Source organism: Macaca nemestrina, chromosome 8 (genome assembly GCF_043159975.1).
Source record: "Macaca nemestrina isolate mMacNem1 chromosome 8, mMacNem.hap1, whole genome shotgun sequence".
Taxonomy (NCBI): domain Eukaryota; kingdom Metazoa; phylum Chordata; class Mammalia; order Primates; family Cercopithecidae; genus Macaca; species Macaca nemestrina.
The window spans coordinates 52,652,941-52,679,735 of NC_092132.1; the positions used below are offsets into that span (position 1 = coordinate 52,652,941).

General features: G+C 35.1%; 1 protein-coding gene across 1 annotated transcript in view; it reads left to right on the forward strand.

Annotated features, from left to right (window-relative positions):
- LOC105497261 (uncharacterized) overlaps nt 1–17,965 on the forward strand; it is a 75,706-nt gene extending 57,741 nt beyond the window's left edge. The window contains exons 2-3 of the mRNA XM_011768259.2: nt 12,433–12,552; nt 14,810–17,965. Coding sequence (XP_011766561.1) covers nt 12,433–12,552; nt 14,810–14,976 — 287 coding nt within the window. The 3' untranslated portion in view covers nt 14,977–17,965. The remainder of the gene's footprint in view (nt 1–12,432; nt 12,553–14,809) is intronic.
- The last annotated feature ends 8,830 nt before the right edge of the window (nt 17,966–26,795 follow it).

Here is a 26,795-nt window from a genome sequence, read left to right on the forward strand (position 1 = left end):
TCGCAGACCTATAGAAAGTACAAGAAATATTGCATGAGAGAGGACTATTCATTCAGTATCTCTTCAAACCAAGTAAATCAAGAAAACAATGTGCTAGTTCAAATTTGTGCCATGAGGTTTTTCTTTTTTAAACATTTAAAATGAAATATAATGATAATTCCCCCTCTATTTGAGTATCATCGTATTTATATAAGTGGGTCTGAAAAATGCTGTGCTTTCTTGCAACCTCAAAAAATATATAGATGTACGGAAATCATATCATGCTCTATTTTTTCTGAAACACACGCACAGTTGGAGTCCCAGTGTCATAATGAAAAATTGCTGTTAATTTTCAGCTTATGGATGTGAAGAGCTGGGAGCTCCAGCCACACTGGGAATTAGCTGGTGCAAGCTACAGAGATCCATTATTTAGGGTGCGGCAAGATTTAAAATAGCCTTGACATTCCAGAAAGAGGATTGACTGGCAAAGGAGCATAGTACTTTGGGAGTGGTGACTTTCTCTGGGAAATAATTCCATATGAGAGAGGTATTTGAATAACTGGCATATTTTTCATCTAGCTCCAAATAGGTTTGAATAAGATGTCATTCAACAACTTTTTCACATAAAATATTTTGGTTTGGGATGTCTACCCCTTATGTTGTTTATTAAAATATCACTATAGGAATAACAGCAAGTTTCATATGTACCGTTCATCATGGAGCTAATTCGTTCCTATGTATTGGGCACTATACTTTAAATAAATATACTGTATATTGTTATAGACTAACTTCTTTGGTTTCTGTGGTGCATATTATAATCTATTGTGGATGTCTTATGTTGGATGTTAATACATGTTACATTTATCTTCTACATTTTTGGGAAGATGGAATGATGTATGAAGATGAATTCACAATGTATAAGTGAGATTCCTGTTTGCTGATAAAAATCTCCTCTGAATTCTTAGGGTTGTCTGTGAACTACAGCTTGGAAAACAGTTTCAGTTGCAGTCTAATTAAGGTTTATAAGCAAGATTTATAATGTCTTCTACTTTCTGCTTTCAAGGTTGAAATAATACTTAATCTCTTCTTATCCTCCTGACCTGTAAATAAAAGACAACCTAATGTCTGCTCACTAAATCAAGGAATAGGTACACATGCCAGATTCTAAACTATAGTAAATATTATTAAACACCTCATATTTTTTCACACCTTAAAATAATCCCATCTAATCAGTGCCATAGTAAAATTACTTATAGAAACAAAGTGAAAATGACTTTCTTTCATTTGTCAGTGTTGATACTAAACCCAGAGATGGTCTTGTCCTCAATTTGCACAGCAGTATCTCTGTCTTTCCACCATGGCCCATTCTATTTATTTATTTATTTATTTAATGTATTTCCAAGATATTCAGTAATATGTCAACTGGCAGCCCATTTTCACATTTAAGTCTTGCCTGCCTATTTATTTGACTAGGAAATCTAATCAATCATACAGGTGATTGATGTATAAGTGGATATTTGGAGGTTTCAAATAAAGATACGTTTTAATTGTGATCAGAATCACATTGTCTTAATCCATAAACCTCAAGATGTTTTGGTAAGGAGGGGAATTAGCCTTAAAAGCCAAACTCGCTCTTTTAAGATTATTATTAATCATAAATGATCTTTGAAAATTTTATTTTGGTTAATCCATTATTCCAAAGTAGGATTCTTATAATTTTCTCTCTAAATTTCTGACTAGTTTTTTCACCTCACTGAATAAATCTAGAGTTAATAGATACTAGCTGATTGCCCAATTCCTGTCTTATTCATAAGACTTTATAACTATTTGGGCAAATAAATGGGGCTTTAAGTAACCATCTTAGATCTGGGACTGGGAGAGTGGGAGGGAAGCTATTTCTTTTATGTAACCTGACTTCTTACGCTAAATCTTAGAACTATTGTTGTCTTGATTCACTGAGGGTGAATGAGGAAAGAGGGAGCATTCTGTATTAAAGATCTTGATTGTGATGGACTTGGAATCTGTCAAATATATCAGAAGGTGTTGAGTTCATACTTTCGTATATTTTCTTTGTGTGTTGTCCTTTGAGTTCCTTTGATGCTTTCTTCCATGCAGCACATCTTAGTGATTTAATGCAGGATTAGCCCACAGTGATTTTACACTAAAAGAATTACTGTCTTGTGGAAAACCTGCTATTCTTATCTCTATTTATTGTTTCCTCAATAGAAAAAGGTCTAGTAAACTAGTAGCTTTTCTGCTTTACTGTTCACTCTGTCCTTTTAGGAACTAAACTGGCTCTAAAGAGCGTAATTCAAAGGTTTTTGTTCAATAGTTTTTAATCTTTTTGCTGATAGTCCTGCAACAGGTCATCCAGCTTTAGAATCACTAAGGATGCTTAAATACAGTATTTGATCAGTGATCATTTGAGAGAGTACATACTGCATTTCAGTATCCAAAACCAGAATTTGTGGTCTTTACTGAGGAATCTGTAGTCATCTACATAAGTTTGTAGCTAAATCTTCAGAGTTTACATCCCACATATAACCTTACTTTGGGACATAATTATTTTTTAACATGCACATAAGTTGAGATGAGCCTTACCTAGCTTGGTGTTATTCTAACACAGTGGTTCTTAAACTTAACGGGCATCAGAATCACCTGGAGGACTTGTGAAACCCAGATTGCGGGGCCTCCCTCTAGAGTTCTGTCTCAGTAGATCTAAAGTTGTAAGTTGGTATTTCTAACAAGTTCACAGGTGATGGGGATGATGCTTCTATCCCAGGACTGCTCTCTGGGGACTTCTGTTCAGCATTACCCTAGTGGAAAACATTACAATGATGTGAAGAGTTAATGCAGCAATCTAAAGTGTTTCCTCTGTAGACAATTCATTGATAATTCCAAGAGAAGTTTCGGTCTCCTTTCCCAGCAGGTTTAGAGCCGGCAGTTACTTTGCAGGTTTTTCTTTGCTTGTCTATTTTCTTTATTTGACTTCAATCCTTGATGTCCAGAACTGTGTTTTGTTCACCATAGTAATGTCAAGATACATTGAATTTTAACAGAGCGTAATGTATGTATCATGGACTTAAAGGTATATTCGAAGATTATAAATGAGGACAAATTTTTCTCTTATACTTTGCTTAGACAACATTCACTATTTGTTATTGTTATTTGAATGCTAAAATGATCCTCGAAAGTATGATATGGAGCCAGAAGAGTAAAACGAAAATGCTAAATCCAATCAGATGCCACTTAATATCTTAAAAGACCCAAGAAAATTTGTAAAAGTTAAACTGCAATATGAAGGAAGTTAGCTAAAATTTTTAAATGATTTACCAACTTCATTAAGTGAAATGAAGAATTTGGTGAACTGTAACTTTACTGTGGACCCAGAAGGAGAGACCATTTCATCTGTTGCTTTGTCTGTCTCTCCCGATTTTGTGGACAATGTCCCCAGATGTCTGCAGTTCTGGTTTTACACAGGCCATAATCTCTGGTTGATGCGCAACTCTGGCTGACTGAGAAGGCAATTCTAAGAATTTATCTAGAAAGGGAAACTCAAATTATTTGAAATTGTATAATTAGTTTCCTGAGAGGATTTTTTTAACCCTGAAAAAATATAGAGTTAAATGGAGAAATGATGAACCAAATCAAACTTATTTCGTTAACTTGTGTTTTTAGTGGAAAGTTGAGACTTTGATGCATTGGAGAGTACTGTAATATTTAAGATAAATTATGATTCACCATACCCACAAACTTAACATATATTTCCTACAAATGTTATTTAATTACTCAGCAAATTTTATTCAATCAGAAAAGGTAAAATACAAAAGAAATAAAAATCTAAATTTATAAAGGCAGCTCAAAACCTTTAAATAAGATGAATAACTCATATATATTTTTTAAATTTATTTATTATTATTATACTTTAAGTTGTAGGATACATGTGCATAACGTGCAGGTTTGTTACATATGTATACTTGTGCCATGTTGGTGTGCTGCACCCATCAACTCATCATTTACATCAGGTATAACTCCCAATGCAATCCCTCCCCCCTCCCCCCTCCCCATGATAGGCCCCTGTGTGTGATGTTCCCCTTCCTGAGTCCAAGTGATCTTATTGTTCAGTTCCCACCTATGAGTGAGAACATGCGGTGTTTGGTTTTCTGTTCTTGTGATAGTTTGCTAAGAATGATGGTTTCCAGCTGCATCCAAGTCCCTACAAAGGACGCAAACTCATCCTTTTTGATGGCTGCATAGTATTCCATGGTGTATATGTGCCACATTTTCTTAATCCAGTCTGTCACTGATGGACATTTGGGTTGATTCCAAGTCTTTGCTATTGTGAATAGTGCTGCAATAACAGACATTTCTCAAAAGAAGACATTCATACAGCCAACAGACACATGAAAAAATGCTCATCATCACTGGCCATCAGAGAAATGCAAATCAAAACCACAATGAGATACCATCTCACACCAGTTAGAATGGCGATCATTAAAAAGTCAGGAAACAACAGGTGCTGGAGAGGATGTGGAGAAATAGGAACACTTTTACACTGTTGGTGGGATTGTAAACTAGTTCAACCATTATGGAATAACTCATATTTTAAAAGCCCTCTTGACAGTAATTATTAAAATACAATAGAATTTTATATAAATTGAAATCAGATAAAGAACTGGATTTATGAGTTTATATCTTTAAAAATTTAGTGTTAATTTTTAAAACAAAAGTAATTACTGAGTAATGATTTTGTGTCTAAAAGCCACTGATGAAGAATATGAATACTTCAGCCTTCCAGAAGGACGGACATTTATGATTGTATAAGTGTGGCTGCATGTAGTAGCTTATTATATAAATTGGCTGAGCCAATCACAGAAAGGTTGTGGGGAACACATAACTTTTGGCCATTGGAGAACTAACAGAATGGGAGTCAGAGTCTAAAATTATAATGATAAAATATTGCTTCAAAACACTAGCGTCAAGTTCATGCTTTTTACTGTCCAGATATTGGACAGAATTACATCTGTTAAAAAGGCTTGGGTGACTTGTCCCCACTTGCCAATAATTAACTCCTTGCTTAATTATTTTTTAAAGAATGATGTAGTCATGGAAGGACAGGTCTATGATGAGAATGGCCCGTAGACAACAGGTACCCATTCTTTAAAAACAGCTTTTGTTATATTGTGACCGACGCTCTCAAATACATTCTTATTTTCGGCCTCATTGAATCTAGAACAACGTGCCTCATTTTTAGAATCTTTGAGTATCCATCTCAAACATGAATATACTGTCTTAATTTTCTCCATATTCCATGAAATATCACCAAGAGACTTCTGTGAGCTTTCTCACTTTTCCAAGGACACATTTATTCCCTCATCTTTGTTTTTGCTTCTGTTGTCCTCTTATTTAACTTAGAATTTCCCATCCTTAGATTTGTCTGTTGTAATTTCTCTGAGTTCCTAGGTCTTCTAGGAAAACTTTCCTAATTTCCTGACTCTCACTAAATTCTTCCTTCTCTATGACATTCTAGACCATTTATCCCTGTGCCACACAGTTTAGTACTCTGTGCATTGCATAAATACTATACCACCACTATATAGACTGTGGTGGTATAATATCTACCAAAGATGTTTGTTAATCCCTGTAATCCTTTTGTTTACCCCAACCCCGACATATTCTCTCTCTCTGTCTCTCTCTCTCTCTCCTTCTCTCAAACTAGACCTTGGACTCTAGCACTATAGAGAGGTGAGGTGCATCCAAATGCAAAGGAAAATAAATGAAGTTTGTTGTCTTTTGAAGATACAAGCTCATATTGTTGTGTAAATCATGGATTTGGGGAAAAATTCTTTTATAATCAGTTTTATCTTTCCTATGCCATAGAGAGAAGACAGAAATAAAACTAAAAGCTAATTCTCGCTGGACTTGGAGAGGAAGGAGTATCAGAGAATCAGAGAACAGAAAAAAGCTTAGAAAGCAGGAAGGAAGCTAAAAGGTAGTCTCTGAGGCCTCGGTGCCACAACCAAGGGGACCAAGGAGTGGAGGCTTTCAAAAGGCAGTCATGTCACCAGAATCCAAATGGGAGGGATGGTCACACCCAAGGATCTCCATGCACCCCAAACCACAATCTCTCTGTTTCTCACTCTGTAATGCTGCATAAAACAATTGCTTAATATAAAATAATCTTAAAGAAAAGTACCATAAAGTATTAAAGTATTGAAAATTTAAAAAATTTCACAAAGAGGATCTAATACCTAGGGAGGAAAGGTTTAGAAAAGAAGGAAGAATCCTTAAGTAACTTAAAAAGAAAATAAGAAAATCTGGAGTTGACTACATTAAGATTTTGTCCAGGAAGAAAAGACACAGATTAGATTGCACTACAGGAAATACACAGATTGCATATCATTGCGCACCTGAGAATAGATTGAAAAGTATGTTCTCTTTAATAGTATCTTGAGTAACTCGATTTATGATGACAAACATCCTACAAACCTTGTCACCCTATTTTTTTTTTCTTTTCTAAGTGTCATCCAGATATTTCTGGAACTTTCTATTATGCTGCAGTCCTTGTTGCTGGTTGTAGTCCCTGTGCTTCTTCCATTCCACCTGCCTTGTCAGGTAGCTCTCTCTGTAGCTAATGACGCTCCTGCTGCACATAGTTACACTTTGCTGGTGACAGTGGCTGTGGGGGGTCAGGATATTATCCTCTCCCAGACCTGATTAGGTCTATCTCTAATTCACCCATAATACTACTGCCTTTACAAGACTTTATGGAATGTTTGAACTTGGTGGAAAGAAAATACAGAGCTCACAGTGTCTTTGGTCTTCGGTTCCATTTCTTTGTCATTCTCTTGCCTCTAATCTTCTCTATATGTTCTCCATACTTTCAAAATGGCTTCTCTCATCACAAGATGACTGCCAACAGATTCCAGAGACATGTATTTGCTTGTTCACATCCAAGGAGACATTGATATCTTCTCTTTCTCTGCTAAACAGAAATCCTGTGCTTCTTTATAATTAGAACAACTTGAATCAAATGCCCTCCCATGAAGCAGACCATACAACTAGAAAAATATTATGACTGATTGGTTTAGGCCTAGCTCACAAGCCCGTTTCTGAACCAATAATTTTCGTAAAAGAAGACCACTCTTAGAGTTTAGGCCAATTAAGACTCTCTGTGAGAGCTAAGCAGGAATTAGATCCATTTCATCCATAAGGTTGCTACACATCAAGAGAGAATAAAATGGAAGACAACCACAATTGTCCCACACTTGCCCTAGAATCTTGTAATGGTCTCTGCCCTGCCTAGCTCCCTTGCTAGCCCCGGACAAACCTCCACATGACCAAGGACAGTCACTTCATGATGTTGGTGTTACCATCAGAACAATAGCAGTTTATTCTTTATACAAAGTTTAAGCTAAGCTGCATTGCTGACTCCCTCTCCCAGAGAAAACAAAGATGTTTTGAAATCCCAATATAAGGTCAATTTTTCCAAAATTCTTATTTGAATTTACATGTGTGATACATCTATTCCTTTCAGAGGACATTTTACACTCATTCACAGATTGATCTTGCTCTTTAGGTCTATGTATAAGATAAGCTCAGAAAATATTTTTGGTTTATTCAGTTGTAGTCAATATATTACTTATAATAAGATTTAAAAAGTATACAGAAGACATACTTATCTACTTGTTTCATTTGTATCCAAATAGATTTTAGGCTTGTTTAGAGCAATGCCTTCATCTTACAGTTTTTTGAATTTTATCAGGCAATTTCATGGGGTTCATTCTAATACATTTCTTTGTATTTGCAAGAATTTGGAAGACATCATGAACTCTTTGAAGGCAGAAACTAAATGAAATTCACCTTCATATTTACAGGGACCAGCACAAACTCTGGAATAGAATGGTTGCTCAAATCAATATTTCTTTGAAAGAATAAATGAATGAATAAATAAATGAATGCAAGTGGAAGATAATAATTGATAACATATTTTTAAAATACAATAAATAAATTAATGTATCTTGTACATCAAAAAGTGTACAAATTTTACTCTAGTTTGTGAGATAGTCCCATTTCTGGCACTAAGAGATTATTGTTTTTTATTTCAACTGTTATTTTATGTTCAGGAGGTACATGGGCAGGTTTGTTACGTGGTTAAATTGCATGTCACTGGAGTTTGGTGTACAAATGATTCTGTTACTTAAATAGTGAGCATGGTACCCAATAGGTAGCTTTTTGACCTTCACTCTCCTCCTAGCCTCTCTCCTCAAGTAGGTCCCTGTATTTGCTGTTTCCCTTTTTGTGTCCGTGTGTATTCAATGTTTAGCTCACATTTTTAAGTAAGAACATGCAATATTTGGTTTTCTGATCCTGAGATGGTTGGCTTAGGATAATGACCTCCAGCTGCATCAATGTTGCTGTGAAGGACATAATTTAATTTTTTAATGACTACATAGTATTCCATGGCATATATGTATCACATTTTCTTTATCCAGTTCACAGTTGATGGACATCTAGGTTGAGTTCATGATTTTTGCTATTGTGAACAGTGCTACAATGACCACATGCATGCATGCATCTTTATGGTAGAATGATTTCTATTCCTTTGGGTATATATCCAGTAATGGGATGGCTGGGTCAAATGGTAGTCCTGTTTTTTAAGTTCTTTGAATAAGCCTTCAAGCTGATTTCGATGGCTGAACAAATTTACATTCCCACTAGAAGTGTGTAAGCATTCTCTTTTCTTCACAACCTTGCCAACATCACTTATGTTTTGATTTGTTTGTAATAGCCATTCAAACTGGTGTAAGGTGGTATCTCATAGTGGTTTTGATTTACATTTCTCTAATGGGTTAGTGGTGTTGAGCATTTTTCTTGTTTGTTGGCCATGTGTATGTCTTTTTTTGAGAAGTGTCTGTTTATGTCCTTTGTCCATTTTTTAATGGGGTGGTTTTTTGCTTGTTGATTTATCTAACTTCCTTATAGATTCTGGATACTAGACCTTTGTCAGATGCATAGTTTGTGAATATTTTCTCCCATTCTGTAGGTTGTCTGTTTATTCTGTTGATGATAGTTCATTTTACTGTGCAGAAACTCTTTAATTTAATTAGGTGCCATTTGTCTGTTTTGTTTTTGTTGCAGTTGCTTTTGGAGATTTCATCACGAAATCTTTGCCAAGGCCTATGTCTAGAATGGTATTTCTTAGGTTTTCTTCTAGGATTTTTATAGTTTTAGGTCTTACATTTAAGTCTTTAAATCATTTTGAGTTGACTTTTGTATATGGTGAAAGGAAGAGGTCCATGTTCAATCTTTTGCATATGGCTAACCAGTTATTCCAAAACTATTTTATTAAATAGAGACTTCTTTCTCCATTTCTTGCTATTGTCAACTTTGTCAAAGATCAGATGGTTGTAAATATGAAGCTTTTTTCCTGGGTTCTCTAACCTAGTCCATTGGTCTATGTGTTTGTTTTTGTACCAGTACTGTGCCATTTTGGTTACTGTAGCCTTGTAGTATAATCTGAAGTCAGACAGTGTGATGACTCCAGCTTTGTTCTTTTTGCTTAGAATTGGTTTGGTGATTTGAGCTCTTTTAGCGGTTCCATATGAATTTTAGGATAGTTTTTTTCTAATTCAGTGAAAAATGTCATTAGTAGTTTGATAGGAAAAGCATTGAATCTGTAAATTGCTTTGGGTAGGGTGGCCATTTTAACATATTGATTTTTTCTGTACATGAGCATGGAATGTTTTTCCATTTTTTTGTGTCATCTCTGATTTTTTTCAGCACTACAACTGAGATATTATGAAAGAGATCATCATTTAGGGTTTAAATCTGCTGTGTATAACATTTCAGGTAGTTTTTGGGTAGGTATATACACACATTACTTGACTCTGGCTCATTTAGCACACATTTATTTTTAAATATATGTATATCCTATATACTTTTTCTATATATTAAAAAATAAAGTATTTCTTCTTTGAATGTATCAAAAACATTTGGACAAATGATTTTATGAACACGGGTTGAAATATCCTGTTTGTATCACCCGGTAGGCACAATCATTGTCTTTGTTCTTCCTATATATTAGCCACTCCCAATTATTGCTCTGTATTAGGTGTACAAGTAAATCAGTGTTATTTTCTAGGAAACAGTTGTTTTTACTGAAATTAGAAATCAGAGCTTGCATTCTGCCAAATGAAAAGTGGATTTATTGCTATTGTGTTTTAGCACACACACTCTCCTCCAAGGTAAAACACTGATCTAAAATTTCATAATGATTGCTGAATAGTTTGAAAGTTTTTTCTTTATGGATCCCAACTTGTCACAATAAATGAGTCATCTATTATAATATCTAGAATATTGAATTATTAAGCATCCATGCAGATAATTACTGGTAAAATTTATTATTCAAAATTTTTAAAAGTATCTTAGGTTCACATATTTGAAATGCTTTGAAATTTACAAAACTAATATACATATATTATTTCCTTCAAACCACACAACAAACATAAGGATATGTTATTGTCTTTAATTTATCAAAGAGGATAAAAATTAACTCATTATGTGACTTGCCATGACCCTGTTAATTCCAGGAGAACTCTTACTATTATCAGGACCGAGAACACTGGCATATGGTTAGTGGACAACTAAAAAATATTTGCCAAAATAAATTATTAAATATCATACAGCCAGAGTCAGAAGCCTAACTCAAACCTCCTAAATTTAATATATTTCTCTACCACATCAGACTATTATTTTTCCCTTGTTTAACTTTAAGAGAGGCATATATTCAAATAATGTTAATTAAGATTAATTGTCACTGTAGCTCACCCACCATTTGAGCACAGAGCTGAAGTGTCGACATTGCACAAATTAAAGTCCATTCAATTCAATAGTACTGAGTGTCTATGACATAGGGGCAATGTACTAAACACTGAAAATGTGAAGATGAGTGAGACATCTGTGTTCTCAAGAAAATTGTAAACTAATAACTGGGAGAGAATGTAAGTGCAATTTAAATGGTTAAGTACTGTGATCAAAGTGTGGTAGCTAAAAAGTCAAGTATGGGCATCTATGCTAAAACTGAAATGAATACCAGTGGTGCAGTAATCAAGATGTGCTAGAGTATGCTGAAATAATGAAAAGCACAAAAACCTCAGAACGAACTTGATTTCTTGCTACTGCTACATGACCAACATATATCAGTTCTGGGTTCTTTACTGGGTTCTAGGTTCTTCCTTGATTTCGCTTTAGGATCTAAGCTGATGGATCACCCCCAGTTTTGAACATTATTGGTTGGCCAGAGGGTAGGGTGGGTAAAGGGGTCTGGAAGGTTTCCCATTAGCCATTGAACATCATTTCTACTTATGAATCATTCATCAGAAATGTCACATGGACACACCTAAGCAGAAGAAGGCCAGAAAGTACAACCCTATCATGTCCAAGGAAGGCAGAGAACTATTTCACCAACCATGCTAATGACTACTACAAAGACTACAATAGGAATCAATACATTCTAAGTAGTGTTTAATGCAGTGAAGCACATGTTCTAATCCTGCATATGGCTCAAATATTTAAATTAGAGTTACTTCTAAAATATGTCTCTTGCTTTAGCCCTTTAAATTATACCCTCTCATTCATGGTATATCGAAAATAGAAAAAATTCACAAGCTCTAAATGCATATAGATGCCTGCATATGGGAATTGAGGAAACTAGGGATCTCTAATCAGGCACTTCCCCTGCCAGAACCACTGTGTTTACAGTGCCAGCTTTTCTTAGCTGAAAGTCCTTCTTACCCACTACACTAAAGGACTTCAGTTGGCTTTCTGTTCCAAAGCAGCAATAAATAAACAGTATAGCCCTGTTATTATTTAGCGCTTCCAGTTCTCACAGCCGGAAAGTTACAGCCAGTAAGCAGGCGATCTCCAGGAAAGTAAGTAAACAAAGTTTGGAGGGCAATAATACCATAGTGCCTGCAGAAGTAAGAGAACCTATGCATGAGGAAGAGCTGTGATCATGGCACAGAGTGGAGACCATGGGTCCTCCTGTGACAGACACTGCTGTAGGAAGACAATTAATATATTTTTGCTGATAATGATCAGAGGGAGAGGAGCCTGTGGAGTTCGTGTATGAGCTCGCGGCTCTCCTAACTGTGGAATCCGTATTCCAAGCCACAATAAATGGCAGATATTTTTATTGAATGACAGTGCTGTCCAAACACTATGGAACTAACTGTAGTTGATTTCTCTTTGTTTTATTTTTCAAACACTTGATAAATTGCTTGGTTTTTGAAAATGTTCTGGACTGCTAAAGAAATAAAAATTAAATCCAAAACCAGAAACAAAAACTCATACATAATAGATTTATTCATTATAAAGATGGTTAGATGTATGTAGGTCAGAGAAAGAGTTCTACTAATATTTTTTCTTCCACCTAAAAATCTACTCCTCTAGATGGAGATGGTCAAGGGGTTACCACCAGTCTGTTTCTTGCACTGATAATTTTTCTAGACATTAAATCTCTCCATCTGTTCCCAATAGAAAAAGAAAGACAGGACCACCAGACTCTACAGGGTACGTGGACTCTGCTTGTTTTAATTCCCTATAATACATAAGTGCACAAGACTCTGACAGCGTTAAACTCTGCAGTCTCCAGCATGTTGATTTTGCTACGCTATATATTTAATTTTCTTTTAAAAATGTATCGTATTTCTCTGAGCATTCATTTGCTTTTCAAATTATGGCTGCCTAGCTGAGGCTTGTGTACAAGGTGCCATGTAAAAGCATGTTAAAAGTAGATAAAAGCAATTTACCCTGCCCTCTAATTAGAGATGTCTCATCTTTACTACCGACAATAGCAGTATGCAGCTGTGGCAGTGGAGAGAGAATGGGAGCTGGAGTGGGGAGAAATGGAAGATATGCTGGCTGAGGCAGAGTGTCACCTCTCCATTGCTCAGCTTGGGTGGGCTTCAGTGAAGACAGATTTTTAGTATTTCTTCTTTCCTAGCTCTGTTCATTTATTTCACATTAATAATTGAGCTTTTTAAAAAAGGGAGTATGTGGGGGTGGGGAAGCAGATTATAGGGGGAAAGACTGGGATTTTCTTAATGACTCGTTATATGGAATTTATTGTTGCCTAATTCTATAGCTCCTCTACCAATTAACATTTGTTGGGTGCACATCACTGCACTTAATATCATAAGGTTTAAAGTGGAGAAAACACACGACTTGCCCCTGGAGTTTGCAATTTAGAAGGGTTCTTCTTCATAGAGATAATATTTGGAATGTTATAATCATGCACAGAGAAAAGATAAACCTAAAATGTGGTCATCTTGGATTATACATGTTCAGACTAGGCTGTTTAGAATGAGTAAATGTTGAGAATAGCTTCGGTGAAAGAGTCATCCTGAGAGAGGGACACAGAATAAACCATCATTCCAGGGAAGGTACCATGACTGGAGGGAGTAGGTAGCAGCGTATGTAAGAACTGTTGAGGCCAGTTCTACTGAAAGGGAAGAACGATTCACAAAGGAACTTAAGTGTTGAGAGTACGCTAAAATGGCAATGTAAATTTAATACAATCACATGAGTTGATTTGATTTAACTTGAATTTGAGAAAACATACACTGGTGAATGTATGTTGATTGTATTGGAGGAGAGGTAAGTGTATATAAAGAAAAATTTAGCAATTTCTGAATGCTGATTAGTATGAGAAATTATGCTACAAATGAGAGCATATAGAGACTAAAATGTGTAGTAATTTGGTGTGGTCTAGAGTGGTTGCTGTAGAAATGGAGATGAAGAAAGATTAAACTTAAGTAATGTGGTAGGTAAAGAACTGGCCTGTAAGACTTGATGAATTTGAAAGAATAAAGGTATCAAAATACATTTATCAGGCAAGAATAGGGACAATAAAGAAATAAGTACAATATGCAACAAACATTTGTACAAGAAAGTAATGATTTCATTGCTCACACTTTAAGGAGCATCAATGGGGGTTGAAATATAAGATTGAAAAGATGTTAAGCAATCAAGGCTGGAGTGTAGATTTAGGAATTGTTTTACTAGTGGTAGTAGTTGGAGTAGAACAAACTGATGAATTATTTATAAGTAAGAATAAAAGTATGAAACATTTTATAGAATGAAATTTCAGGAAGTGGGAAAAATATGTGGAATGATGAAAAACAAGAACTTGAAATCAAGCAGGGGGTAACCACCAGTGCCAAATGCTGAAGCAGCTCAAGTGGAGGAGAGGTTCAAGAAGAAAAGTGTTTCCATAAAGAAAAGAAGAAAAGATTTTCTTAGAAGTAGAACATTGGTGAATCCCTTCAGCAGAGTGGTAGCAATGGAAGCCAAGTTGAGAGGATTAAGGAAGGACAAGACGGTAAAGAGAAGTGGCAGCAGAATGCTCAATCATTACATGCAAGGAAAAAATAGACTGATAGTAGAAGGAAGTGTTAGTATCATCAACTTAGTAATTTAAATAAAGCTTAGGGAAATCTGAACATTTACATTTTTTAGCAGGAATTAACCATACAAGAGTGAAATGCTAGAGGGTGGAATAAAAGTGAAATATATGTGTGTGTGTATTTCATGTATATGTTTGTATAACCTTGGGAAATATACATCTAGTCTGGGGAGAAAAGCCTGTTCGTTCAAATATGGCATCAGAATGATCTTAGAGAAGATAATTTTATTTTGTTTCTCAAAATAACATATGGATTTATATTGGTTCTGCTGTGATATCCCTCAGAACATTGCTAGGATGCAGTAAGAGTTTACAAAAAGAACTGTGTTGCTCTGCATAATATGTATTTTTTCATTTCTGCAGGAATCCAAGAGGAAGAAGGGAAGGATTCCAGAAATGGAGAGAAGCTGGACTCTAGGGATGGATCTGGGGATGCTCCACAAAGAGCAGCTGTGGAGGATGCAGAAGAGTTGGCTAGTGGGACATTCCCACTGAGGAGCGTGGCAGGGGGAATGTCTAATATTCACTAAGAAAATGCTTGAAATGTAACGTTTACATGAAGCTCCTCAAGTTTCCTTAAAATACAAATTCATGACTCTTTCTCTCTCTCTCTCTCTCTCTCTCTCTCTCTGTCTGTCTTTGGTATGTTAAAGTAATCAAGGAAAGGGATTTTGTTTTATAACTGGGTTACACAGGGGAGAGACCAGAATAGCTGAAAGCTGTGAGACATGAAGAAAATTCAAGATTTAGGAGACATGCAGAACATCAGTGTCTAGGCAAAATGGCAGACTGACCAACCCCCACACACTGAATCCCTAGAGATATTAGGACAGAGATATTGAGAAAAATTTACCCTTAAATTGTAAAGGACAAGGCAACTCAGCATATTGAATGCCTTGCTGGCAAACAGGGGCTAATATTTGGGATGCATATTGGGCATAGATACACAGAAAATAATTTATCAGTGACATTAATAATATGACATCTCTTTGTTGAGAATGTACTGCTGTCTTAATATCACAATTCTAAGGGGTCAACATCCAGACTAAACTTCTTATCTTACACATTTAAAATTATTTGCTAGGCTGTATTTTTCTTAGAAAAAATGCATATCTGAAATGGAATATTGATTTTTTTTCCTGGATCATACATAAAGACCATCAGAAATTAATTTTTGATAAAACACTGCTATACTCATTAGAGATATATTTTAATTAGATTAATTTTGCCTTAACAATCCATGAGAAGTTACAAGTAACTTGCAATGAGACATTAACATGCATCATTCTTGATATAAGTAAAAATTGAAATGATTAGAAGTATACAAATATAAAGTATGTTGCTGGTATATGCAAGCTCAAAAAACTTTTACCTGATAGAATTAGCAAGAGCTGCTATGTTGAGCTTCTTTCAGCTAAAAGTCATTTTTGGCTATGTCTCTCTAAGGATAGAAATATCACTGCTTTTGATCTCATTTAGAATTCTGCTCACTTTTAGGAAAGTGGGGCTGTTTGGAAATGGTCAGCCATATCCTTACTGAATTTCCTAGGACTTGACTGCACCCATTCTAGTTAACAAGTAAGATATAATTACATATTGTATTATGACTTCTCAAAGAACTTATATTTTAATTTTCCTTCTTTTATGTTCATTATCTTCATTTGGACTACTCCACGTGACAAAAGCGGTTATTTTTCTTCTATTCCCTAAACTGGACCACATAAATGCTCTTAGTTCCAAATCATATTCTTTAAGAAACAAGTGTTCACTGAATGATTTACTGCTTTATGTAATAGGTACTGTACAAGATACATGAGGCCCCCCACACCCTGAAAACAGATGTTTCTTCCTGGAGCTTGCACAATAGGAGAGAAACTTTTAATTTACCCTTTCTCAGTAAACCATTATACAAAACAGAAGCGAAATTGTGGACCCACTGAACTCAATCTGGCTGACTTGTGACCCCTACGTGTTCATAAACTCACTGAAATAAATAACTTGCTGTTTATATTAAATATGCACCCAAGCATGATTAGATAAACATTGAAAGTAAATTTTAATTTTAACCATCAGTGGAAGTATATGGGGTGATTTAAGTCGTTCATATTAGTTTATTTTTATCAGGTGTTCCTCCTTGTCCATAGTGAAATACAATACAGAGATTATAGCCTATGGCTTGACAGACATCTTATAGTTGGTAACAGGACTAAATTAAAAGGAACAAAAGGAAAAAAGCAATAAATGAGGATGTCTAATTTTAAGATAAAGAAAAGCAAATTCACTCACTCTTCCAGGATAGCATCAGAGACAACATTAGAACCAAGAGTCTCAAAACCTTGCCTTGGATGGTTTGTGTGATGCTATGATTAAAGAAAAGGGGGTGGGGAACTAAGAGAGGAAGCCAAAGAGAAATAACTCAGTACCTAACGGCAATATTGAGATATTTTATTAAAGAAAAGGAGGTTTTGACCTTGCTGGTGAATAAAGGTGATCCGAAACATTTGCCAGATACAATTAAGGCCATAAGGCAATAATTACAAAAGTCAAGGAGCCCTTGCCATCTCCAAAGCATCATGTGTGGATGCAGGAACCATTATTAAGATCATGGGTAGTCAAGGAGAAAGCAGATACAATAAAGCTGTACCCAGCAATATAAAGAGACATACAAGTGGGTGTTGAACTTAGGGAAAAAGGCTCCCCATGACCTCAAGAAACGTTTCTGGATCTGAGATATCCATTAGCACATTTAGAAGGTACCTATTTCCATTATTGTGAAGGAGTTGTAAATGAAATAAACAACTTTAAATAATACCTCCCTTGGTCAAACTGGATCAAGTATTCCCTGATGGAATTCATTCATCATCATTCAAACAGAATGGTTTGCAACTCAACCTGCCTAGTGTGGGGTCTGGAATTCCCACCACAGTCACTGTGCCTTAAGCACTGTTGCAGCAGAAGGACTTGAAGTAACACATGAATATATAATGCCAATTTGCATGTCAGCATGGATTGTTGAAATTGAAGTTAGTTAATTGTCACATTGTAACAGGAAAAGAATCCAAGTTTTGGAGCTGGGTGGGACTGAGCTTTCATCTTCTTTCTCTGCTACTTAACTATGTTATCCTGAACAAGATACTCAACCTCCCTGAGACACATGTAAAATATATATGTAAAATGTCTGGCAAGCATCTGATTCATGTAGGTACCCAAAATTCGATCACTTTCATTTTCTTTTGCTTCCTTGGAAGTTTAAAACAAAATTCTGAGGTAAGTTTCAATTAAAGTGGGTCAGGCAGACTGATTCCAGCAAGGTCAAAGCATCTCCTTTTCTTTAATAAAATATCTGAATATCTGAACAAGAAACAACTTCTGTTTTTCAAGGTTGAAATGATGAATTATTGAACTTTCATTGCTGTTTGTTTTCTCTCTTGACTCCTAACTACTACATATAAATGAGATATCTTGGTTTCCCACTGATATCTCAAATTCAGTGTTTCCCAAATAAAACATAATCTTTTCCAATAAAAAAGCTCTTTCTCATAAGTTCTCCATGGCTATTAATGGACCAACAGTCTTTCAGTTCTCTACCATATCCAAACATAAGTTAAAATAGAGTCACAGTGATTGTGTTTGTGATGGTGGATGGAGCAAGTTCCAGTATTCACCATCCTCTAGGGAAAAATTGAGAATGTGTGAGATTTTTGGATTATCACAATCTCTGGAAGATGCTATTCAAATTTAGTGGATATGGACCAGAGATGCTAACATACCTGCATTGCTAAGAACAGTCCTTAACATTGAAGAAATGGGAGCCCCAAATGTCACTGGAAGCCCCACTGGGAAATGCAAAGAGAATCCACCTTCTTCAAATGCCTATTCTTATTTTCTACTTTCATTACTATTTCCATTCTATCAGTCCAGGCTCTGCATTACCTTGAATCATAGCGTGTTATTGTTGGAGAGAACTTTAAGGTCATCCACATCATGGAACTGAGGCCAAAAGGTTAGTGAACTGGTCTAAGTTATGGAACTACTTGGTTACAAAGTTTGACCTCACATCTGTTACCCTAGTAGACTTGTCTAAGATTATAATATTATCGAACCGTGCTCCACGTTCAAATTCATCCTCTACAGGACAGAGCTGACCACTAAATCTTAAAGAACCACTCCCACAGTATCATTTTTCTACCCATAACAGCCCCCCATGTTTTCCCATTGCCTAGTAAGTACACATTCCTCAGCCTGGCATCCTAGACCACCCATGATCTGGGCCAACCAGGCCTTTTACTGGTATTCCACCCTACTCTCCTTCTGCCTTTTTTGAGTGACAAACTGTCCCCCTGGCTAACTCCCAAGCACATATTGGGCATTTATATCTTCCCTCAAGCTGTTCCCTTTGCCTAAAATATTCTCCACATTCTTTCCCTGTCAAATCTCTACTGACATTCAAATGTCTCCTCTCCATGAAACTTAAAAAAAAATTTCCTCAACCTGAAATGTTCTTTTTCTCTTTATCACCTTTAATACTTTAAAGTTGTTACTGGAATTACTATGGTTTGCTAGGCACTATAGCTATTTGAATATTTTGTTGTTTTTGAGGACAGAGACCAGCTAATATGCATAACATTAGCTGTATGATACTTTGCACATATAAGGTGCACAGTAAAAAGTTTGGAGATAGACACACAAAAGATCTAGCAGCAAATCTGGGAGAAAAAAAAAATCAGAAGATAAGACAAAGCTTTCTGCTCTTAATTGTTCACCCAGGGAAAGCTTTAAAGCACTTATCTTCACACTCTCTTCAAGACTCCTTTTAGCATTATAATGGAAATTCATTGGAAATGTGTTTCAATTTAAACAACAACAACAAAGAAACAGAAGGGAATGACATCATTCTTGTTCTTTCTGTTGCCCTTAATGAAAGTTTCATTTATCTTTATCATCAAACCTATGCTGTCAGCAGTAAGGATGGAAGCTTCATTAATAAAAATCAGAGTAAGCCTTCTACCTTGTAGATGAAAATTCCTATATCAAACTGCAACTAACAGCCCGGAGAACTAATATGTAATCTTAAATGGGCACAACCAGTTGATTTAGAATTTGATTTAGAACCACCATTGTCGAAGCACAAATCTTGTTTTAAACAAAAACAGAAGAGGGTCTCACTCTGTCACCCAGGCTGGCATGTAGTGGCATGCTTATAGCCCACTGCGGCCTCTAAATTCTCAAGCAGTCCTCCCACCTCAGCCTCCTGAGTTGGCCAAATCTTTATAACATTTTTCTAACTATTCACCACTGTACAATCTGAAGCTCAGCTAAAAATTACCGATACCGTAGTGCTGGGGAGCAGAATCTAGCCTTCCTGACACTGGCCACTCAGTTCCAAGTGAAATGCTTGGTACATGTAAGTATATAATTATAAGTACATATCATATATCATATATAATTAAGTATATAAAGAGTATATAAGTATGTAGCATTTTTGTCAGTGTGTGTGTTAAGAGTAATTCTGGACGTGTCTTCTATATAGCTGTACATTTTCTTAATCACATGATTAATTAGGTCAAGCATAAATAAACTTAACTATATGGCCAGAATTTTAGGGTTTAAGAAGAGGCTCAAATAAACAAAAACATGCAAAAAGCCTAGAGTTCAAATTAGAAGAACAAATCTTTTTTTTTTTTTTTTTTTTTTGAGACAGTCTCACTCTTTCACCAGGCTGGAGTGCAGAGGTGCAATCTCAGCTCACCGCAACCTCCATCTCCTGGGTTCAAGTGATTCTCATGCCTCAGCCTCCCGAGTGGCTGGGATTACAGGCACGTGCTACCACACCCAGCTAATTTTTGTATTTTTAGTAGAAACGGGGTTTCACCATGTTGGCCAGGATGGTCTCGATCTCCTGACCTTGTGATCTATGCACCTCGGCCTCCCAAAGTGCTGGGATACAAGTATGAGCCACTGCACCCAGTCCGAAGAAAGAATCTTAAACTTTAAATCATGAAGCTAAGTAGTCCATTGTTTTATACTAATCTTTTAATATTGGTAATGCACAAAAATAAAGTGTCTGTGCCACAATTAAAAGTTTCTCAAAAGTTATTAGAATTTTTGTACAACGAAACTTTTTTGTAGTACTTGAACTAAAGTTATCTCATTTTTACGTAGTTGATTAGATTGTCATTTTTAGACCAGAGAGTAATTTTATAAAGGTGTTTTCTCTGAATTGAGAATAGAATAGAAGAATTCGTTTTTTAGAGCTGAAAGGATGTGATAAAAGGTAATCATTATACTATGCTGTAATTTAATTTTTTCCTACCAAAAATTACACATCCACTTTTACAAAGTTATGGCACAAACCCAAAAGATTGTATTCTTTCAATATGCAATTCATAATAATTTACGCTACTAGGTTTGCTGTCCAACTTTACATATATGAAAGATAATGTTATACCCATGTCATTATATACATTATGTCTTAAGATATTAGGTTGCATTATAGTATATCCTATCATATTTAAATAGAGTTAAACAGTAAATAGGCAATTCGAAAAATTATTGTGTAGTTCATTAATAGCTTATATTATTTCCTGAAAATTCCTTTTTTTGGTAGAAAAAGGGCATGCCATTTCTCTGCTGGATGCTCCTTCAAGTCATGTTTACTGTAACCAGGAGATGAAATTTCCAAACAAACCCTGGTGTTTACAGCACTTGGAGAGGCATGTGGCCTGCCATTCCAGTCTCTGACAAGCATGTGCCCCACCTGCTTTTTGCTTTGGCTTAACAAGTTAGTTGGGCCACAACACAAGTGTGAGAACATGAGAATGTGAGATGCCACAGGCCAGGTGACATGCCAGTGCTGAAAAGCTGGTACATGGCAGGGTATCATTGTGTACATAGAAAGGCCACATGCCACCCCAAAATGTAGCAGCCACTTCTCCCAAATTAGATGAATAATTTTCCTTCCATTATGTTCTCACAAACATGTTGTAAAACAATGAGCCTTGAGCTACACTAAGTCCAAAAGTTCAGGGTTTCAAATGAGTGACAAGTGAATATTCATGTTTATTTCTGAGTTGATTGACAGGTAGAATTTTTTTTCAACTGTGCTTATGCATGATTTGAAACATACTATTTTAAGGCAACAAAAATTCTTCTCATAGGTATGAGTCTTCTGAGATGGCCAAAAGCTACAGAGCAGCAAATAACATTTTCTTATTTGTCTAATATAGCAGGAGAGAAGTTACTAGAATAAATGGCCTAGAATCTCACACAGTGCTTCCTAGTTTTCTCTGAATTTCATACCTCTGTGTGTGATCACCAGGCCTACGCTACTAATGCAACTGCAGTTGAATTCATTTCAAGTGTTGGCAGGAAAGGATAAGGAAAAAAAATTACATTTTAAAAATTCTGTTGGGTCTAGTTTGGGATACAGAATTCATAAATGTGCAGTGTCAGGTAACCCAAGGTATTTTCTAAGTTTTGACTCTACCGCTGAATAAGTAGATGAACATAAAAGTTGAATAAAAGTTCTATATTCTCTTCCTCTTAACAATGGAAGACTCCATCTAAGGCCAAAATACTTCCAAAATTTTTGAAGAATTACCAATGAGAATTTCTTTCTTAAGAATAATTAGCAGAAATCCTGAAAGAATATGAAGGGCTTTTGTCTCTGCTTTCCAAATTGTAAGCAAGAAAATAATTGTGGAATTTGTGAAAATTAGCATTTTTTTCCTAGCATGATATATTTTCAAACTTACAGTTTTTAAAAGAAGAAAAATTGTTTTTCATCTGTTTAACCACAAACTATGAGTTTTCAAGGAGCTGCATCAATCTATTTATATCCTTTTTCATGGATTTCACATAATGGCAGAAGGGAATCAAACACAGGTTTTAAGAAACCAAAAATTATATGAATATGTGGAAAGCCGTATGAGTTCAGTCTGTAATTTAGATTTACATCCTATAGTTCTTGGCTTTTACAAGTGCTTCCTGACTTTCCTAAAATAATTCCCCAGGTTTCAGTGTGGGATGGAGAATACCCTGCAGGGCCATAGTCCAGTTTTAGATTAATGGACTCCTGGCGTAGTTTGCTACAGCCAAGCATTGTTCACCTTCACTGGGAACACGGCATCTTCATCGTTTATATAAAAGAGAGACCACTGAAACTGTGCTATGCTTTTAATGTTATGTTGCCTAATAAAGGTATTTTGAGTTTATTTATTCCCTTTCTGTTTGCTGAGTAAATTATTGCTTGTGAAAGGTTATGCTTCTCCAGAGAGCATTAGAAATGAAGTCCCAGTTCTTTTTACCCAATGTCTGGGTAATTTCCAACATCTTTTAAGCCTGGAGTTCTAATAAGAATGTTATCCTTTGAAACAGTCTGCTAAAATAGAGATTTAAAGCTCAGGTGCTGCCTCTTGATGAACACATGGACTGAGAAGACAGAGAGGGGAATCCTGAGACCATGTGGAGACAGTTTCCCCTTACAGCTCAGGTATTAGCATTCAGTGGAGTGTGGGTGAAGCCTTAGGAGACAAAGTATGATTTTTAATGCTGGATCTCCAAGCATATATATATTCAGCATATATATATATTTATTTTTTCAGTATATACATATATATATTCAGTTTTATATATATATATATATTCAGTAGAGAATCTATAGGGAAAAAGTATAGTATCCTTGCTTCAAAATATTAAGTGTCACGAGACTCCCTACATGAATTTTATAATTTCTAGAATTGTGGCTCTAAAATATTTTGCTAGTAATATGGAAGTCAAAATATTAAACCAAATAAAATAAATGAAATAAAACCAAACCAAATAAAAATACACCTAAATAAAATATGATGTTTTATTCCTGACATTTTTGTTCTTCTCGTCTTTTGGTCTTTATTCTGTTTTATTTCACAGTCACATTTTTCCATATTCTTACACATAATAATAATCCCCTCTCTTCACATACCATGTACATTCCCAATAGGTCATCAAGATGCCCTCTATCATCTACTGATTTTCCTTTATTGTGTTTCTTTTAGTTCATTCTCTTTGAGACCTGAGAAGTGAGATGGAGGTAAAATTAGGGAGGTATTCATAATTGAAAGATGGAGTGATATTAAATGATCACATCTTATTTCACATCTGCTTAAAGCGCAAGCAATGTTGATCTCATCCATTGAGACTGAATTGGTGATTTAGTGTCAATTGTGCCATTTTAACAATGGTATGTAGATTAGAGTGAGACAGGCAGAGCAGCCTACCATTACTGTTCATGACCCACAGTAGGCCATTAATAAATATTTGATTGAGTTGACTTGAAAAATTGTCATTGTGAAATGTGAAATGCTAGCTTGGAATTATTGCACTATGTCTATAGCTAGGAGAAAAACACAAAAAGAGAATCACTTCTGTCCTGAGGCTAGAAATTATGATAAAAAATAATTTTATAAAAATAAATCGGGAAAAGAAGAGAAAAATATTTTCAATTAGTGAGAGTACACTGTTCAACACAAAGAACAAAGTTGCCCTAGTGCCATCTCAAGGAAATAATGTTTGAAGCTATTTGAAATATGTAGAAAAGATATGTTCATAATATAATCTTATATAATAATCATTTGTCGAACCCTACCTTCAATTTTTTAACATTAAAAATGGAAAGGAATTTGTAGATGAAAACATAAATTTTTCATGTTAAAGTTCATACCTCACTGTAATATTTTCAGAGGTTACACGATGAATTTAAAACCAAAAATGGGGCCTACAAGAAAATAAAAATGTGTTTAGATTTTGTTAGGCCTGCCAAAGTCATAAGGAAGCATAACTACCGAGTTATTTTTTTCAGTTGCATGGGAAAATGTTCTTATACTGCCCTAGCGAATACTATTTAAAATGTATTGAGCCTGACAAAAGTGTAGGTGAAGGTGAATCAGGGGCACAATGTCGGGAAATGAAGTATAATATTTTGCTAAGGAAAAAATCAAGATTGATCTGTGATAAAAAGGAAACTGATAGCAGCATGAAACTCAATGGTCTCTGAATTTCATCATTGCATCAAAAATTCAAAAATACTATAATCCTGGAACTTAATTTATCATTACATTTTTAAAATTTCTGATTCTCAAAGTTTAAAAAAATGTGGTTGAATTATACTTAGAACACATCTGAGTAATACTTGAGAGACATTTGTAAAGCATCAAAAATATTAGAATTTTGTACACTTCATTACAAGACAGTTTTAACCCATTTCATGGGAAATCAGCATTGATAAAGATTTTTTCACATGAGTATATTCTTACTTTAACGATATGATTTGCCAAACCACACATAAAAGTTCAAAAAGAGAGAGATTTTTCTTTGACCTGAAAGGAAGACCACACATCTATTTCAGTGAATTGAAAACAGCTGTGTACAGTCTTTGGCACAGGAAAATTTTAAAAAATATTACATCTGTGTGGTCAGTTTGGGTTTTGATACAATGGCTTTTAATGTACTTGTATACAAATATAAAGATATGTTGAACTGCTCACCAATATTTTTAAGAGTTGAGACATTCACTCCTTGAATTGTGTATCCTTTTCTTATTTTTCTTGCATTCTACTAGTTATAAAATTTGAACAAACTGTTCACATACAAATATTGACAAATATTGATCATGAAATTGGAAGGAATGATAGTACCTTTAAAACAATTCTTTTTCTTTTTCTTTTTTTTTTTTTTTTTTTTTTTTGATACAGAGTCTCGCTCTGTCACCAGGCTGGAGTGCAGTGGCACAATCTTGGCTCACTGCAAACTCCACCTCCTGGGTTCAAGCAATTCTCCTGCCTCAGCCTCCCAAAGTAACTGGGACTACAGGAGCGTGCCACCACACCAAGCTAAGTTTTGTATTTTTAGTAGAGAAGGGGGTTTCACCATGTTAACCAGGATGGTCTCTATCTCTTGACCTCATGATCCACCCACTTTGGCCTCCCAAAGTGCTGGGATTACAGGCATGAGCCACCACTCCTGGCGTAAACAATTCTAAATATTACGAAATTTTTTAAGTGTACACTTGACTGTACAATTAAGTCTATCCTTGATTGTACAATTTACTGAATGATACTTTGCGAATGAGTTAGTGCAGATATTGCTCAGTTTTCTTGTATAGTAGGGATAACAATACTTTCACTTGCTGGAATTTTTTTAGAAGGAATCAAATTATATGAAGTTGTAAAAAGGTTTCTATATTTATATAATGTTTTATAATTAGAGTCAACATTTCCGCTTTTGCCAATTTTCAGAATGTGTTGCATCCTTGTGTTTGGAAAATTAATGTAATTTATTTTATTTTGGTTCCATAAACTGAAACGAGTAGGCACTAATTTGAAGTGAAAAAGTGTAAATAAAATGAATTTATCACATGAAAAATTTTCCTCTATTATTCTTATTTTTATGATGTTCTGACAAGTGGCAACTCAAGACAGCATTTGGTAGTTTTGATTGAAATGTAATAGTCATATGAAATGTATTTGTGAGTCCCATTTTAAGACATCTTCTTTGAATCTAACCCTAAATTTTAAATCAATAACCTGGGAATCGTTTTGAATATCTAAAGATGTAGGAGAGACTTTCAAAGGATTTCCCGCTTCACCTTCCTGTTTCCTATAGAAAGAACTAAAAAGGATTGAAGATATCAATTCATGTATTTTTTTCCTAGGCATCAATTTTCTCAGAAGTAAATCTAGAGGTAGAAAAAATAATTTAGTTTAGGCATGGATATTTGCTGTAAGAACTTTCACCATGATGGAAAGTGAATGGAAAGGTTAAGTAGAAGACGTGCATCATTGCTGTAATTTGTAAACTGATGTGATAACCTCATGTTTAATATTTTATGGAGTAGAAGGTGAATGCTACAGGGAGAAATGTCACTTGGAGATAAGGGAAATCGTATGCTAAGAATGTGTATAAATGTGACTGAGAATTAACTTGAGTCTTTCTTTATTAATTGATAGGCCGGTGTAACATGACAATGAAATAATGAAGGTATCCTAGCAACCATATTTTCATAACAACTGTGGCCTATAAGACTATGATGACTGTCAGCCACATTTTATTAATTCAGGAGGGTGAGCAAAGATAATTTCCAATCATAAAACCTTTCTGCAAACAAAATACGATACAGATTTGATCACACACAATTGGAATCTTTTTATTTAAAAAAATCATATATCTAGATGAATAAATCATTTTATGTTTATAATATTGCAATTCAGTTTGAAATCGTACTAAGAGATTTAGTCATTTATTTGCTATGTAACATGAAAAAATAATTCTAAAAAACATCCACAAAGATCTTTTAATATTATGATATCTGTTT